Genomic DNA, 18,523 nt, shown 5'->3' on the forward strand with positions numbered 1-18,523 from the left:
AATGGAAGTAAATTCTCCACCATTGTCAGTCCTTAAAACCTTTATTTTTTGCTCTGACTGTTTTTCCACCATTGTCTTCCATCGTTTGAATATGGTGAAGACTTTGGATTTATGTTTCATAAAGTAAACCTAAACTTTCTTGAAGTAGTCGTCAATGAATGAAACAAACCATGGCGACCCCCTAATGGAAACCTTTGGCGATGGCCCCCATACGTCAGAGTGCACATAATCAAGTACTCCCTTATATATATGTTTTCCAGATTTAAAAGATAATCTAGATTGTTTATCATATATACAATGCTCGCATATATCTAAATCAGAATTTTTAAAAGCTGGAATCAAACATTGGTCAGACAGTACCTTCGTGCCTCGCTCGGTCATGTGGCCCAGACGAGCATGCCACATACGTGCAGACGTGGAATTTGCAATATTTGCTGCCGCTCTACCCTCTGGAGTGCTTCCGATCAAATTGTAAAGGTTTCCGTGCCTTTGTGCTCTCATAACCATGAATGCCCCTTTTGTTACTTTAAGGACACTATTGACGCTAGTGAATTTGCACCCTATAGTCTCGAGTGCACCGAGAGAAATCAGACTTTTCTTCATATTAGGAACGTGCTTAACATTAGTCAAGGTACGCTCCATCCCATCAAATATCTTGATGCTCACCATACCCATAGCTATAACATTACAGGCATTGTCATTGCACATAAAAACCTGTCCACCATCGTATTCTCTGTAACTGGTGAACCAACTCCGATGAGGAGTCATGTGATATGATGCTCCTGTGTCGAGGATTCACTCATCTCCATGATTGTTGTGCAAGTGTCCGATCATGGACATAGACAGTACATCACCACCACTTGTCTCTTCATCAGATTTGACAACATTGGTCTCTTTGGAAGAAGTCGCTGAATTTTCTTTCTTCGCTTTAGGATTGGTACAATCCTTCTTCATGTGTCCAGATATCCCACAGTTCCAGCACTTCAATTTTCCTTTGCCCTTGCCCTTGGATTTGGATTTAGGTCTTAAAGATCCTGTACCTCGCTTAGAATTCCTGCCTTTCGTAATTAGTGCATCGGAAGATGTCCCCATGTCGCCGTTTAACTTTCTCATGGTCTTCCCTTGAAGGGCTGAGATAACGATGTCGACACTCAGGGTTTTATTTATGGTGCACATCGCGTCCTTGAATGACTCATACGATGCTGGAAGAGAATTCAGTAATATACATGTTTATTCCTCATCTTTGATCACTTCCTTCATATCCAACAATTTGTAAACTAGTTTATTAAAGTTGCTAATGTGGGCCTCCAGATCTCCACCTTCTGCCATCTTGAAGTTATACCACTGTAGTTTCAACTGTAGGCAATTTTCATAGGATTTTTTCGCATAGATATCTTCTAACTTCGCCTATAAACTAGCTGCAGTTTTCTCCCTCAAAACATTAGGGCGTGTTTGGGCACTGGGATTGGAAGAGATTAGGTGGGATGGACTTGCATTTGGTCCCGTGCCAATTCCACTCTATGTTTGGGGAGGATGGAAAAGCTGTCGATGGAATTGCATTGGGTCCCATGCCAATTTCACTCCATGTTAGCAAGTTGTGTAGGTCCCACTATGATGTGTAGGTTAGATCCACACCATCCACCCATTTTTTGAGATTATTTTAGAGCATGGGCCAAAAAATCATGTTAATCTAAAGCTCACGTGGACCCCACCATAGAAAGCAACGGGGATTGAATACTTACCGTTGAAAACTTCAATGGGGCTATATAAGTTTTGGATCTACCTCATTTTTAGGCCCATGCCATAAAATGAGGTTACAAAACAAATGAACGGTCTAGATATAACACATGTGTGTTATTCTCAATAACTTCGAATGATGGTTAGTATATCCATTCAATGTACCACCGGATTACCAACAAAGGATGGAATTATTCTTATCCCATGGCAACAGGGTAATTATGTTTTTTGAATCCCATCCCACCGAATCCCTTCCAATCCCAACACCCAAACACGCCCTTATAGAGAACCTCATCCGCGAGACATAAACGGATTGAGAATAAAGCCTTTTTATCAAGGGTATTCCATTCATCATCAGTTATAGTAGACTTTTTCAGCTCAAGAGCACCATCTTCACCTTGTTTGGTTAAGGAACTGATCATTTTGATCTTCCATAACTCAAAGTTATTTTTGCCCGAGTACTTCTCAATATTATACCTAGTACTTCCCATTATTGCTAATCCTGTAGATTCAGATTTGTGCCCCAGCGATTACTCTGATACCACTTGTTGGGATTTGTGCTGCGGAATCACACAGAGATGGATCTAGGATAGCAATCCAAGAGCACCAAACAGAACAAAGAATAACACATAGATTAAACGTGGAAAACCCTTACGAGAAAAAACCACAGCACAAAGCGATAGAATTCCACTATGAAAGAAGAGATTACAAAGATAGAGAACTTACCCGACTTTAGCAATCCTCAAACCTCACCTTTCTCACCCCTTGAAACCCTAAAGCCCCCTTTTAGAAACCCTAGAACCCTTTTAGAAACCTTATGATGCCTTAGAATACCTCCCAGTCCTGTATACATGCCTTTATATAGGTTTAGAAAGAAACCAAAATGGAATAGGAAGCAAAATCCGCAAAATCTGCGTTTCCGTAGAAAATCTGCGTAAACCTTCGATGACATCGAGCAACCTTCAATGTCATCGAAGAATGATAAAAACTGTCCAGCGACCGGAGCTTTAAAAAACCCGAAAATACTCGATGACATCGAGTGGCTTCGATGTCATCGAGCCCAGTTTGTCAGATTGAAGGCATCTGACACCAACAAACCCAACCCGAATTCCAATTGGGTCTGCATTTTTCAACCCAAACACAACCTGAGGACCTTGACAACCCGATCCAAACTTGGGGGTTCGGGCCAACCCGAGCCCAAGCTGCAGCCCTAACCAGTACATTTTTTATAGAGCGAGTTCACCATATAATGCATCTACTGCATTGTCTCCCGCACTTCCTCTCTTGTAAAGAATATATACCCCGTGCATTTTACTCTCTGCAAATTCAATTGATTATATTTATTTCTTACAAGCCAGGGTTCATTACTTCTGAAATTATTTTTTCCTTTTTTGTAAACAACTGCTTTAATTTATGATAAACTCAGCCCTTATTTTTTTCAAATCATTTGAAAATCGTGGAGTATGTACGAACCGGTGCTCAGTTGTCAATGGTAAAACCTAGATGGCCTAGCTGACTGCAAAGTCTGAGCACTGATTTTATACAGGTGAAATATGTCAAATAAGTTTTGTGGTTGGGTGAGGATGTATGTGTTGGATGTGTTCCACATGCATGTCCATGTGAATCAAGGGTTTGCATTCCTCTATATTACCCAAGTATAGGTGCACGTATTAGGTATGGCAAAGATCATCTTTGAATGGATCTTACGATATAGGTACATAAAGGATTTTTATAACTTTTGAGCATAATCATTGTAAAACAGGTGGTTAACAACATCACAGGTTAGGTTTGTTGTCCAATTAGTATTATTCACTATAAATTTTAAATAATCCACAAGTCTAGAGTTCAAAACCCTAGTAGATCAGAGTTTGAGCTCAGGGAAGGAGGATCCTTTATCCTTGCCATACTTAAGTATCCAAGTACCTAATATGGAAATGAAACAATCTTAAGGTATGTGCATGTACCTCATTTGGAATGAAATTACGTGTGTTCTTGTCATAAAGAATTTACATGCCTATTTTAAATGCTTGGATTCACGTTCGTGAAATGTTCTTTTGACAGTAATGACACCTTTGAGAATGCATGTGTTGAGTTCGATGAAGTGAATTTAAAGCCAACTTATAAGATACTCTGGGGAGTGCCAGGTTTCTTCTTTTCTCTTATCCAAGTGATTGCCTTCTACTAGTTTTTATAGTAATGGAAATTTAACATGCTATATATGCTTAAAATGTTTATTAATGATATTTGTTACTACTTGCAGCCTCTGATTGGCATGTAAAAATAGTGAAATTCCTAATTTTTGTTATTGAATCAGCAACATTTGAATTTTGAATCGTAGGCAGGTTTCTTTCTTTTTTTCTTTTTGCATTCTGGAGAAACTCCGAACTTTACAGAACTATACTTATCATTTTGGATTTAATGGGTTCTTGAAACAATTACAATCAGGATAATGGTGATATAGGTTTTATTTTCAGTTAAACTGTGAAATATGTTGGCAATTTGGCATACAACAATATGAGTTCAAATAATAATAAGAGACATGTTGAATCTAAGCTACAGTACACTTACCTGAAAGTTTTACTGGTGGCCAGATAAACAGCTACTTCGTGGATTGTGGAGTTGTTTTATATATTTTTCTTTGCTAATAACTTGCATGAACTATTGCAGAGATGCTTCAGAACAAATCTTTTGGGCTGATTGTAAGTAATGCTGGAGCACTTACACCTTTGGCACTAGAGTTGCCTCGAAAGGTCGTTTGGTTGCATGTCAATGGGAGTGAATGGAGGAAAATGGGTGTAAGTGGGACTTTTGGTACACGTTTGGCACCGTGTAAACGAGTGTTAAATGGATTTCAAATGCATTGAAGAGGGTGTTAATGGGAGTGAATTCAAATCCTAGGTAGAAGGTGACATTTGGGTGTAAATGGGGGAGTGAAAGCTCACTGGTGAGTATTATACTCTGGCTGAGTTTCATGGTTCATAACACATGCACTCAGAAATTGTACCCATGAAATAAACATGACTCTGAAATTGAACCATTCAAATGGTGGGCCTTAATTTGTGTTGTTTGTAAAAAATAGATGATACAGCAATGATGTCTTATTTTAGTTCAATACACTAGTGTCCAAATCATTGGTCAGAATTGTTCAACCAATTTGGTCTGTGGATTGTAACTTATCCACAGTGGCTTCCACAACTATTTTGGTTTAATTTCAATTATTATCTGCCATATTTACCATTCCCACGTGCCAGCGTATCAAGCATCATACACATCTAGAGTATCAAATAAATCCAATGCATTCTAATTACAAGCTGCCAAATATAATATTTGGATTCCAGTGCATTTCAATTAGAGGCTAACACGGCTAAAGATTCCAATTGCACCTGATTCGAGTGTAATTGTGAAGTGGATTCCATTTATCTCCACTTACAAGCTTCCAAATGACCCTAAATGGAATCGATGCGAATTGGAAGCCTCAGCTACGTTTAGATGCCTGCAATTGGAATGCATTAAGTAAATCAATTTAAATACCCCAAATTAATATTCCTGACATTTGACATAATAATTGTAATAAGCCCATTGAAATATATAATTTGGCCAAAAATAAGGAAATTCTTAGCCTCGGGTGGGCCATAAAATTGAGCCCAATTTTGAACTGGAAACACCAACCATTTAGTCCAACAACCATTCCACCCAATGCAAATAGAGAAGCTTCCAAATCAACTCCAATTGTCTGTCTCATAACAATGCAACTAAACTAGTGCAATCAGTTCTGCATATTGAACTTGCCAGGAGCAAACACTCATTGTGGCAGTAGATTTTTCTCTAGCTCTGATTTGCTCATGTCACGCTGATCTGCAGGTTTGCCTACATTATTGCAACTAAACCTCTTAATTAATTTATGTTTGTCTGGTGAAGCGGTGCAATTGATACCTTTTGTGTCATACTCAATTCATTATATTATTTCCATCAATGACAATGTTGGGGAAACATTCATATTGCAGGCCGCTCAAATGCCATAAATATTGCTGAAAGGTTAGGATTACCACAAATTGTACTAGATAAAGCACGGGAACTATATGGAACTGCCAGTGCAGAAATTAATGAGGTAAAAGTCCATTAGCTCCCTTACATGCAGTTGTTCCTCGTAATTGTGCCAGCTGATAAAAAGAACTAGTAAAGTGGCAGTTCGTAACTGAGGCAGAATACCAAGGTATACATGCCCTGCCAAAATTTGCAAAAATACCTCACCATTTGGTATTTGGTGCTACCACATAAATGACAATGTCGGGAGGAAACGTCAGGAAATACCCAGTATTGACTCCCTAACATTCCCAAATCATTGTGGCTGCTCTCGTGAGTGCAAAATAAGTTTGGAATTGCAATCAGTATTCAATACTAAGCATGAATTGATAGCTTTCTGAACTGCCTAGAATATGAAATTATGTAACTATACTAAGAATATATTGTGTTTGTTGTATCATTGCACTGAATGGCAGGTGATCGTCGACATGGAAAGATTCAAGCAAGAATTCCTGCAGCAAACCCATGAAGCACAAGATTATCTGACGTGAGGATCTTATCATCACTCATCACTCTTTGCTGTCATCACTCATTATTATATGAAAACATTAGCTCTGAATGGTTGAGCACATTGAAAGCTCTACCTCATCATATTAATTGGGCAGGATCAATTGACCGACTATTTTTTAGGCTGTACCCATGGATATTTTCTAGCTAATCTTATTGACAGTGACTACTAATTATTAGATCAACGTACGTTCCTGAGGTTGTGTTTTTGTGATCATAGGCGCTCAAGAGAGCTTCATGAGAAGCTTTTGGCAGCAAACCAGAGAATCACAGAACACATTGTTACTCAAAGATACAGGAAAAATCAAGAAATCTCTCAGGCTGCAGCAGTGGCACGTTCTAATCTTCATCACAAACTCCGACAGTTTCGTGCATCTGAAACTCAGCCGTCCCAGAATAAGAAGGGAGATAACACCACAGATAATGGTGTATACTCTGTACAGTACACCCAACAGTCACCACAAGGTATCTTTCTCACACAACTGATGGGATCTTCGGATGCAGTCTGGTCTGCTTACAACAGGAATTTATATGTCATTCTTAACAGCCGAGTCTTGTTGGATGCTGAATCGAACTGAATTGGAACAACTAAACTCAAAAAAATGGAAATGACCAAGGTGGGGGCTAACAAGTGAAACCTCCCACACCCACCCACCCACCCCAAAAAAAGTCTCCCCATTTAGTAATTCTGATTATTTCAAGTACATGGTGGTGAAAATGTGTTGGTCATCTTGGGTTATGATCTAGCACAAATGTTTTCACTATAACTATAATGCAAACAAGTTGTGTGGGCTCCACCATGATGTGTTAATGATATCCACTCCGACCATTATGCATGCTGTCCCTCATTCGGCCATGGCCCAAAAGTCAGGCCTATCCAAGACTCAGGTGGGCCACACAAGTGGTAACAGTTGGGAGGGGGAGGGCATGCACTCTCAAGTGTTCCCTATGTGTGGCCCACCTGAGACATGGATGGGCGTGATTTTTGTGCCCATGGCCAAACATGGGAGGGTGTGCATGATGGCTCGAGTGGATGTCATGAACACATGATGGTGAGGCCCACAACTCGTTTGCACCACATTTGTGGTGAAAACATTTGCACTAGATCATTTTCAGTCATCTTTAGGAATTAAAATAGTCTCATCTCCATCTTGGTTGTTTGATCTGTATATTACTTAATTGAATTATTTGCAACTCAGTCCAACCGGCATCCAAAGAAACCATAAATGTAATTGCGAAATTATTCTCAGTGGTTATGTTTTTGTACTCTTGACTCCTTTGCAGAGAAGCAGATCAAAATTCCACAGGTCGGTGATAGGGTGCATGTTTCTTCCCTTCGTAAGAAAGCAACGGTATTAAAAGTGGAGGCATCAAAGGGGGAGATTGTGGTTCAAGCCGGTAACATGCAGTTGAGGTTGAAATTAAGTGACATTGAAGCCCAATAGGTAGGCCCTAAATAGTTTTTTTTTTTTTTTTTTTTGTTAAAGGCAGGCCCTAAAAGAAGCATATATGTATGGATGTTGCTTTGTCATGATGCACTGCAATAAATTTTTTGAAGGGGGATCATATATGAACACAATTTGGAGGCCCCTCTGTGAGGATGCAGATTGCATATTGACACGGTCCTCAGTAGTGAGGTCACTACTGGACAGTTCTCTGTGGGCCCCACAATGATGTGTGTGTTTTATCCATGCCGTCCACCCATTTTGGATCATTATTTTAGGGCATGAGCCCAAAACTGAGGCAGATCCAGATCTCAGGTGGACTACGCCACTGGAAAACAGTGGTAATAGAACGCTCACCATTGAAAACTTCCTAGGGCCCACTGTAAGGTTTATTTGCCATCCAACCTGTTGATTTGGTAACAAAGACCTGGATGAAGGGAAAACACAAATATCAGCTTGATCCAAAACTTGTGGTCCCCAAGAAGTTTTTAATGGTGGGTGTTCAACCACCTCTGTTTCCTGTGGTGTTGTCCACCTGAGATTTTGATCAACCTCATTTTTGGGCTCATGCCTGGCAAAATGGATGGACAGTGTGGATATAACACAAATCATGGTGGGGCGCATAGAGCACAGTCCAGCAGCTAGTCACTACTGACAGTGTCAGTAGGCAAACCCTGTCCCCTCTGTGATGAGCCATTCTTGTCGTGAGTCATGACAGGCATGTATTAACATTTGTACAAGTATATGCACGTGTATTAGTGTTTGGATTGTATCTATGCATTAGTATTGATGAATGCATTTCCTTTGCAGAATAGTGATATGCTATTCTTCGCATTGCAGAAATATCTTATTCTTTCTGAAAGGGGGTGGTGATAGCATTAGAAGTCATCCTCAGACCAAAAAAAATAAATCTCAGTCATCATCCGGGGAAATAATGGAAGGAGCCAAATAGCGGTAAGGCCATCCACCTCATCCTCTTCAAATGTGGAACTCAAGACTGGGAATTTTGGAAATTGACAACTTGGTGTTCTGGCCATCCCTCAGATTGTATATGTTGTAGAGTTTGGAGCCTGTAGCAAGCGGGAACTGATAAAAAATTGATAAGGATAAGCAGCCCCTCTGGAGTGCTTTGGTCTTGGCTTCAATATGATCAGTAGAACATCTCTATTTCATATTGTTTCAGCTAGGATGGTCTGATTGTTATGATTTTTGTCTGATTGCCCATTTATGGAGCCTTATAAGGAATGGATGGTTTGGATCTTCATCAGCATGTCAAAGGTACAGTAAAAACTTGAGAAGACAGAAATGGGCTCCATCTATATTCTGTGAATCTTCCGTTGAACTTCATGACACTGAATATTTGTCAAACAGCACCATAGTGTATACATCCCCAGCACACCTTGGTGAACTATTCAGATTGTGGGACCCAAAAGGAAAAAAAGACAGAAATGCCAATTGACTTTCATCTCATGACTTGAATAGCTGTGTTGGCCCCCACTGCTTGCAATCTTTTCAAGCTGTGCTCATGCGCACCACATTTTAAAAAGGATCCCAAAGCTGTCGAATTGTGCCGTGAAGATGTTCTGTCAGTGGGTGAGCTGTTCTTGTCCCTTGACAGTAAGTGGTCAGGATTGTCTAATAAAGGTGAATTTTTGAATGTGGCCCACCAGTTTTCAGGACACCTGATGAAAGGATTGGATTACAAGTAACTATAGGGTCGCTTACATCAGCCAAGCGTACCGTCTGCCATTGCGTCTTCATGTGGAGCCAGTGATGGTGATCTAGACTACTGATCTGAATTCCTCTGGATAAGGAGTGCAGTGAAAATCTTTGTATTAAAAGATCCCAATCTTTGATCTTTGTAATATTGTTGTTGCCGCGGACTGTTGCTGTAGATTTTCATTGACCATCTGGTAGTTGCAGGTCGGTAATTGAAGGATAACGATCTTACAATTTGGAAAATTTTTGGGGCATCCACCATCAGATGGGAGTTAATCAGATCAACGGTCTGGATCACTGCCATGGCCCCACATGTACAAGATCTGTGCCAGTGAATTGCACGTTTGATAGACACGCACTGACTCCTCGTGAATTGCTGTACACATGCACTTACGGTTGAAGATTGGTGAGCAAACACAGTACTTCCGCCCCAATCTTTTTATCAATATTGTACCCATTTATCAGATTGAGGACTTACCTGATTAGGATGTGTTTTGCATGTCCCGCATGCATAGATGATCCGATTATCAGAACCCTCCATGTCATTGGCACTACCATAAATAAACAATAGCCCACAAGTCACCCGTTAAGGGTGATCTTGACCCTTCACTTCTGAAGTTAAATGTTAGCCATTGAAACTTTCCTTTTCCATGTAATACATCCATCTACACAGCTATTGATGTGGACCATCCAAAACATGGATGATTCCATTCCTGGCTATCTTAACATTCTCGAAGTGTAATTCAAATTCGATAGGGTATCCAAACGCACCCCAAAATGGAATGCATACCATTAATTCCCCAATTGACTCTCTCTCTCTCTCTCTCTCTCTCTCTCTCTCTCTCTCTCTCTCATATCAAATCGTACAAAACATATAAAACATACATCCAATAGACACAAGAAATTGTACCAAAAGGAGCATATCCTAATTATAAATATATTTTTCATATCCGGCTATTGACATCTGTCTGTTAATGATGCCACCTAACATCACAAAACAAAGGCCTATTATCATATCAGAACTCAATAACAGGACCATCATCCCCACGAGGATTCATGTTCATGGCCCACTTACAATATCTTCTATTTCTATCACATTACATCACATGGTATATTCTGTACTCTAATGTAGGTCATTGGAATCCCCACAGCCCCATCAACTCAATTCAACTTGGGTTGAACTAGAATCACCACCGTCCAACAAAACACCACATGCCACGTGGACCCACGGCCTATCTAACATCTTTCTTCCTCATCGTCATCACGACCGTCCATCACCGGATCACAGGAGAAGTCCAGGAAATAGAGGAGGAAAACCAGGACAACGCAGCACGAGAACATAGGAATGGGCCCGAATACCCACAGAAAAAGAGGAAAAGAGAAGTAGAAGGCACGTAAGCCAAGTGACCAAAAATAGCTACCTCGATTCATAACCCTTCCCACATACTCGGCCGAGAGATGCGGTGATTTACAGACGTTGATTAGAATGCTTGCATGACTGTAATACCTGATGGATTGCACATTCAAGAGAAAAGCCACCAAGAAGCACACCAAGATGGAGAAGGCCTTGATAGAGAAACCCAACTCGCTTGTGTTCCCATACACGAGCGGAAACCTCCTGATGCCGCCCCTTGCGCAGCTGCCGTTGGTCATCATGACCGTGATCAAGGAACTCAGCATGATTGCCGTTGATGCCAATAGGGTCGATGCCATTATGTTGTTTCTTAGCGTTTGGACGGCCAGGATGCCGTTCTTGGGCGTGTCCTGTAAACCGTTGATCATTGTTTAGGAAAAGGGACCACTCAAACATGATAATGTACGTGAAAATTACAATTTTATATAAGTAATTAGTATTGGTCACGTGGGAGCAACCTTCTTTTGCAACCACGAGCAGGACGTGAACTCGCTTTACAGATTGTGGAGACCCTTTGAATGGGATGCCTCAATTTCAATGATTTGACACATGAAAGATGGGCCATTATTCTTTGTGGAAGTTGTATAGATTCATCTCGATCATTGGTTGTTTCTACAAGTGTGGCCCACCTAGTCCTTCAATTAGATGCATGAAACATGCAAGGGAAAGATCATGTGATGAACACAGACAAAAGCGAATAACTAACCTCCATCATGGTTCGGACCCATACCCGGCGATTGATTGAATTGAGGCCCACGACCGTCTCGGTGGGGTGTTTTAGGACGCGATAGAAGAGCCATATATGGTAGGCCACCATTATAAAAAGGCCCAGAGGGACCAAAACCAAATCAAGGTCTTGTTTCTTCATTGCAGGAGAAGAAGGAGAAGAAGAAGAAGCGAGAAGAGACGAAGAGGAAGAGATGTACTATGTTGTGGTTGTAGTGTAGCACGTGTGGAGGATGGAGAGATTATATAGGGAAGTTATTTGCTACTCTGGTTAGGGACTTCGACGGGCCATGTTTGGTCCGGGCCAAGATATGTCCAGGCCCGGCCAGACTTTTCAATATATGCTTGACGGGCCGAAATTGTACAGCCTGATCGAGTCCGAGTTTTTCTCAGATCAGAGAGAGACCTGTTTTTGGGCTCGCTGTGTGGTTGGTCCGGTTGTTCGGTATTTGTTAGGCGAGAATGGCATCGGATTCGAGGTGGATTCTAGAAAAATTCCGGTGTTTTGGCTTTGATCGGATGAGGTTGTAAAGTAAGAGAGAGAGAGAGAGAGAGATGACACGTGAGTTCGAGCTTCGAAGATGAGTGAGGGGAGAAAAGAGTAACTAACGTGGGTGTATCTTTGATTCAGATGGACCACACGGTTGGAAAAAATTTACACACTCGCACTGCAAACTTTTTCTCTTTTTGTGGCCCACCTGATTCACATATTGTTCTTATTTTTGAAGCTTTTACCTGAATTTTGGTGCGGTATTTAATGGTTGGAGTGGATTTTATCTAATCATCAGTAGACCATATAAAAATTTAAGGGTGTGAATATATTATGGTGGGGTTCATAGAATTTTACCACCCCTGCGGGTGCTGTGTGGCACACACGCCACACACGCCACGCATTCAACTTTCACATAAAAACGATTGAATAAATGACCCTACTCCACTTTTACATGTCGTCGGGCCAGGTATGTTCCAGATCATCAACTAGCCATCGTGCCAAAACCGCTGCGGTCAAAGGATCCTACCCAGTTGACCACTGCCCTTGAACCAACTTTTAATTTTTTTTTTGTTTTTCTGCATTGTAATTAGTACATATCATTAATACTACTGCATTAATTACACATCTGATGATGTGGCCTAATCCGATTGTAACAAACAAAAATGTTGTGTGTGTACCAAGTAGAGGATCCGGATTCAACTTCCAGATTAAATAAAAAATTAAAAAATCAACAGTTACAGTTAACATTCAGTGGGATTATACGGATCTGTATAACCACAGGACTGTTATATATTTCATTTTTACCATCCAATAAACAACCACTGATCACCGGTCAGTTAGTGCCCGTTTGGATACCACCCCAGACTACCCAATAAATAACTTTTTAATTTATTTTAAGTTAATAAGTTGCATTTTTTAACTTAAGTAAGTTTGATAATCACCATTATAAAAATAACTTAATGTGTAAGCTTTTTTTTCCTTACTTTTCAATTTTTAACTCTTTTTTTTTTTTTTTTAAATACTTATTTCTCTTTTCATGTGATGGATGGTCCATATCAAAGGAGGCCCCACACAATGGAGTCAGAGGTGGGGCTCACACCATGGAGGGTCTACATCAAAGTTGGGCCCCACAATATGGATGAGCCACATCAAGGTGAGCCCGCATAATGAATTGCCCACATCAAAGGTAGGCCCTTAATGATGAATGACACATATCCAAAAGTGGGCCCCGCATGATGGATGACCCACCTTGAAGGTGGGGACCCACACGATTGATGGTCCATATTAAAGGTGGGATCCAAATGTGAGGTGGTGGATATTAAAAGTGGCCCCTTATGATAGATAATAACATTAAAGGTGGGCCCCACATGAAGGATGAATCACATCAAGGTGGGCCCTATATAATGAGTAGTCTACATAAAAAATCAGCCCCTAATGATAAATGGCCCACATCCAAGGCAGGCCTGCATGATTGACGGCCTACGTTGAAGGTGAGGCCCACAAAATGGATAGCCCACATCAAAGGTGGGCTCCACATATTAAAGGCAAGCCCTACATGATAGATGACCCATATCAAGGTGGGCCCCACATAAGGACAATTTACATCGAAGGGCGGACTCTAATGATGAATGACCCACATCAGGGCGAGCCCTGTTTAATGGAGGACCCACTTCGAAGTTGGGCCTTGCATGATGGACGATCCACATTAAAGGTGGGTCCACATGATGAATGGCCCATATCTAAGGTGGGCTTCGCATGATGGATAGTCCACATTGAAGGTGCACCTTTAAAGGTGGATGCTCCACATTGAGGGTGAGCCCCACACCTTGGACAGTTCACATTGAAGACAAGGCCAAGGTGGACCCAATATAATGAATAGTCTGCATCAAAGGATGGGCCCACGTGATGGACGATGGATATTGGACCGAATAAACTTGAGGGATAAGTGTTGTCGGATGTCTTCAATATGATTGGAATAGGGGTTTGTCAATGTCATCGACAGAACACGCAATCCTATCGAGAAAATCTCGATATTTTCCCTATGCTCGCTGGACAATTTTTGGGGCATTCTTCGATCCCATTGATAGGTCTCGATGGTTATCGATCTTAACCAAGGTCATATTGACAAAATTGCACAATTTTGTGAAGTGCATATTTTGTTTCTTAATTCAATTGTAACACTATAGAAGTGAGCGTAATCGAGATTTGGGGATGCTAAGACGTTCCTAAGGTATTCTATAGAAAAGCTAAGGTTTTGTAAATGGATTTGAGGTTTAAGGATTAGTAAGTCTATCCATCTCTTGTAAATTCATTTTTCATAATGGATTTGTTGTTGCTTTGTGTAGTGATTTTTTTCTGCGAGGGTTTTTCCACATAAATTCGTGTGTTCTCTATGTGCTTTGTCAGCGTTTTGAAGTTCACAGGTAAAAATAAATTTAAACTATGGAAGGTGAAGATGAGAGACTTTCTAGTTCAACAAGGATTGCAACACGTTATCCTTGGTAAGGTGAATCGTCCTGCGTTTATAAGTGATGAAGAATGGGATGAACTTGATGAGAGGACTATTACCTTAATCTTATTGTGTTTAACGGATAATGTTCTTTATAATATCTTAGATCAAAAGACCACCATAGGGGTATAGATGAAACTTAATAGTTTGTACATGAAATTTCTTAGCAATCATCTGTATCTTAAGAAACAGTTCTACAAACTTAAGATGACAGAATGATTTGATATCAATAAACATATTACCACATTCACTGAATTGCTTTAGAAATTGACAAATGCATATTTCAAGATCAAAGAGGAAGATCAAGCCTTAATTCTATTAAACTCTCTTTCACTATCTTAGAAGAATTTTGTACGCACTATGTGTCACGACAGGGAGACCATAGATATCGAAACTATCATCTTAGCTCTTTATTCGAAGCAGTTGAGAAAGAAGTAACGGTGGTAAGGGTTCTTTTACGAATGCGTTGGTCGTGAGGGGAAGGAATTTTGATTGGGAAAAGGTAACTCACGAATGATATCCAAATTGAAGGGTAAAGACAAGATAAAGTATTAGAAGTATGGGATGATGGGACATATGAAGAAGGATTGTCGGAATCCTATAGCTTGGTGTTAGTTTGGTGATCATCAAGATGTTTGATAAGGGTGAGTGTATCTTGATGGACGTGAGATACATTCTTGACCTAACGAAGAATCTAATATCTCTTGGGGCACTTGATGCACCAGAGTGCAAATTTACTGGTTTTGATCGTGTCCTAAAAGTTTTAAAGGGGGCACTCATAGTGATGAAAGCATAATAGAGCGGTAACATTTACAAGTTGATTGGAAATACCAGATATGTATAATATGAATTTATAAGACTAGATTTTGAGAAGATCGGTCGCTTACTCAACCACTTACATAAATTTATAACGATAAGGCAATAATTGGAGGGTGGGGTTCTTCCTGAAAATGGGTTGCTTTATGCCTTCCACAAGAAAGTACTTTCAGAATACTAGTGCAATCAAACAAAATTAAAAACTCACAATTGGTCACTAGGAGCAATTGCAAGAATGCGTCTCGTGAAAGAACTCCATGATATTGGATAAAGGACAAATTTAGCATATAAGCATAGATTTGGATTACAACTAAAAATAATAGTTAAGAATTACTACTACTGGATTATCCCTACTCCAAGGATAAGCTATTGATAAATTTATTTGGTTTGATTGGCGTGTGTTAGTTTGTTAATATTTTTTGCTATTTATAGATTTCTCTTGTCGCTTGTTCTTCCAAATGCTTATTTCAGTACTCCAGTAGTTACAGTAGTTGAAAAGCTTTTCTCTAGATCTTTCTTTTTGTTACGTTTCTTCTTTTTTATGGTTTCTCCTCTCGACCAAGCCTTATTCCATTTCTCGGCCGCCTGTTCCGTTTCTAGACGCCTCTCAGCCGCTCTTTTCGCTTCTATACACCTCTCAGACGCTCTTTCCGCTTCTATACACCTCTCGGACACTCATTTCATTTCTGGATGCCTCTTGGCTACTCATTCTGCTTTTGGACACCTCTCGGCCACTTGGTCTACTTTTGGACATCTCTCAGCTGCCTCCTGGATGCCTCTCGGCCACTTGGTTTATTTTTGAATACTTCCCGGTTGCTCTTGTCTTATTAACCTGTCAGTTGTGATTCCGTAAAAAACACTTCAAGTATCATTGAAGATTTTTAATATGCTATATCTTTCCCTTACTATAATAAGTGTCGCTCCCAATTGGATTGCCCAAGATTGGTCAAAAATAGGATACAACAACATCTACGGTGGTCCCATTATTTTGAACAGTTTGAATTTAGGCATATGTATGTGATGTGTATGCTAGAGCAGGGCTCTCATATTCTGCTAGTGTGTATCAAGTAACTCCTCAGCTACCATTCTAATAACTTCAAGTTCGGCTTCAAATGGATGAGATTTCAATTAAAGGTTCGGTCATCGTTGGTTTGAATTAAAATAGCGAGACTCTTAACTTCGTTCACTTTTTCCCTTGTTTTTCTTGAATTGATTTATTGTTGTTAATCCTATTGAGAATCCAAACACAGCTTTTAAGTTTTAAGCTTTGATTTGTGCTCTTTGTTTGCTTTTCAGGTGCAGCTTTGGTCGATAAATGTGAGCTATGAAGAGAGCATGAGTCTTTCAGAGGAAATCAATGCTGCTGTTGAAATGATGAAATACGGCATTAGCCGCATATATTTCGGTGGCCTTGATGTCTTTGATGTGAGATCATTAGGAACTTTTATATTCTTGTATTTTAATTCTATTGGTAAACTTTGGTTTTTTGAGAATTTAATAAAAGCTATTGGTTTGGTCAGAGCAGTACTTGGAACTCCCGCATTGCACAATTCCTTAGGTTGCATGCACGACATATATGAGATCTGGACCGTTCATCATGTTGGCTACATAACGCATATCATGTGATCATCAGGTGGGCTACAATTCATTGTTAGAAAAAAGTAAGACATGCATGTGTATATCCGCACACATGATGACTAGACTGGCCTGATTTTCAGGCCATTGCATATCACCATGGGGTCTTGCTGATGAGCAACCTGGATCTTGTAAACACATGCCATATTGGAATGAATGGCGAGAACTGGTATTTGAAATCACTTTCTCGAGTAGCATTGTCATGTCTCCTGAATGTATGTAGTAATTCACCCGGAAAGATAACATGGAAGCTAGAAACATCACTCAGAAAGTTGTATTTAGATGCAATAAGTGACTTATATTTCCTCTAGTAATTTGCATCAGAAAAAGAAAGAAAGAAATTCTTACCACATATGTTAAGTACAGACTATCACTTTTGTATCGTGTTATTTGCTTTCTTATATTACTATGGAATTTTGAGATTCTTTGGATTGGAGATGCCTAAATTTGTTTTATATTTCCATGTCCAAAATGATGATGTGTCTCCAGTAAACATCATCTCAATGATATCTAAAACAATGTCAAGAACATTTTGAGATGCTCTTGGTGTGAAATGATCAAAATACCCATAGAGCTTGAAAATTAATTTGACTCATAAGACTCATTTTGTTTTTAATCTGTTTGAAATACCTTAGCTTGAGAAGTGATAAATGTGCATTGACGACATACAAAACTTCCATCAAAATCATATTTCTTAATGTTAAATCATGAATGACCCCATGATTCAAATCTATTGATTAAATCATGAATGATCCCATGATTCAAATCTATCAAAAAAAAAATTTCCTCAGACCAAATGGACATTGCTTTTGGAAAATAATACCTGAAATGGCTTTTCAAATCCACTTCAGTAAGGAGGAAAAATGAAACACTTGAAGGCACTCTAGCACCTTGAAATGTGCACCGATTGTGCCAAAAATCAGCCATGTAGAATGTAAACAACAGTAGAAAGTGAGGCATTGCATATGATAGTAGAACTTAAATGTATGACAAGAAAATCATATTTTGCCGGCGGTCAAAATCGCTGCTAAAGACCATGAAAACCGCCGGTAAAATGTTTACCGGCAGTTAGGAAAATGCCGGCAAAAGATGGGTCGATAAAAGTTTCACCGGCAGTTGTGCTGGCTGCCGCCTAATGTAACATTTACTGGCCATTTTTTACTGCCCTGTGAAATCCCCAATAAACGCTAGTAAATGTCTACCGAAATGCCATTAAATGCCAGTATATTTGAGGGCTAATGTTTATATTTGATTGAAAACTGTTTTTTTTTTTTTTCCTTATAAAAAAAACATATTTTATACCTGTAATTTGGATGTCATACATACATCACAATGGGCACCACACATACGGCAGTAGGTTAAGCTTAATCTTGAAAGCTTTATAGTGGATTGTGGGTCCTAATGTCTGATAATCAAGATTTAGATTGTGTGAATGTGGG

General features: G+C 39.8%; 2 protein-coding genes across 3 annotated transcripts in view; one reads left to right on the plus strand and one right to left on the minus strand.

Annotated features, from left to right (window-relative positions):
• The window catches only part of LOC131232270 (uncharacterized), a 38,948-nt gene extending 29,706 nt beyond the window's left edge, over nucleotides 1–9,242 (plus strand). Inside the window, exons 16-21 of one of the 2 annotated variants that reach the window (XM_058228507.1) lie at nucleotides 3,799–3,881; nucleotides 5,742–5,845; nucleotides 6,237–6,307; nucleotides 6,548–6,792; nucleotides 7,612–7,772; nucleotides 8,583–9,242. In XM_058228507.1, coding sequence (XP_058084490.1) covers nucleotides 3,799–3,881; nucleotides 5,742–5,845; nucleotides 6,237–6,307; nucleotides 6,548–6,792; nucleotides 7,612–7,772 — 664 coding nt within the window. In that variant the 3' untranslated portion in view covers nucleotides 8,583–9,242. The remainder of the gene's footprint in view (nucleotides 1–3,798; nucleotides 3,882–5,741; nucleotides 5,846–6,236; nucleotides 6,308–6,547; nucleotides 6,793–7,611; nucleotides 7,773–8,582) is intronic. The other variant, XM_058228506.1, reaches the window with a different exon arrangement.
• Nucleotides 9,243–10,414: 1,172 nt separating this feature from the next.
• Nucleotides 10,415–11,975, minus strand: LOC131233005 (uncharacterized). The gene is made up of 2 exons (XM_058229558.1): nucleotides 11,612–11,975; nucleotides 10,415–11,255 (listed from the first exon to the last, which is right to left on the minus strand). Exons 1-2 carry the CDS (start codon nucleotides 11,771–11,773, stop codon nucleotides 10,728–10,730), a joined length of 690 nt encoding a protein of 229 aa, XP_058085541.1. The 5' UTR covers nucleotides 11,774–11,975; the 3' UTR covers nucleotides 10,415–10,727.
• Nucleotides 11,976–18,523: the final 6,548 nt, after the last annotated feature.

The sequence above is a fragment of the Magnolia sinica genome, chromosome 18 (genome assembly GCF_029962835.1).
Source record: "Magnolia sinica isolate HGM2019 chromosome 18, MsV1, whole genome shotgun sequence".
Classification (NCBI taxonomy): domain Eukaryota; kingdom Viridiplantae; phylum Streptophyta; class Magnoliopsida; order Magnoliales; family Magnoliaceae; genus Magnolia; species Magnolia sinica.

Coding starts and splice junctions, on each gene's coding strand:
- LOC131233005 (XM_058229558.1), bottom strand. CDS start 11,773: ATGAAGAAACAAGACCTTGATTTGGTTTTGGTCCCTCTGGGCCTTTTT. Junction 11,256..11,611: donor GGGTCCGAACCATGATGGAG/GTTAGTTATTCG, acceptor AACGGTTTACAG/GACACGCCCAAGAACGGCAT.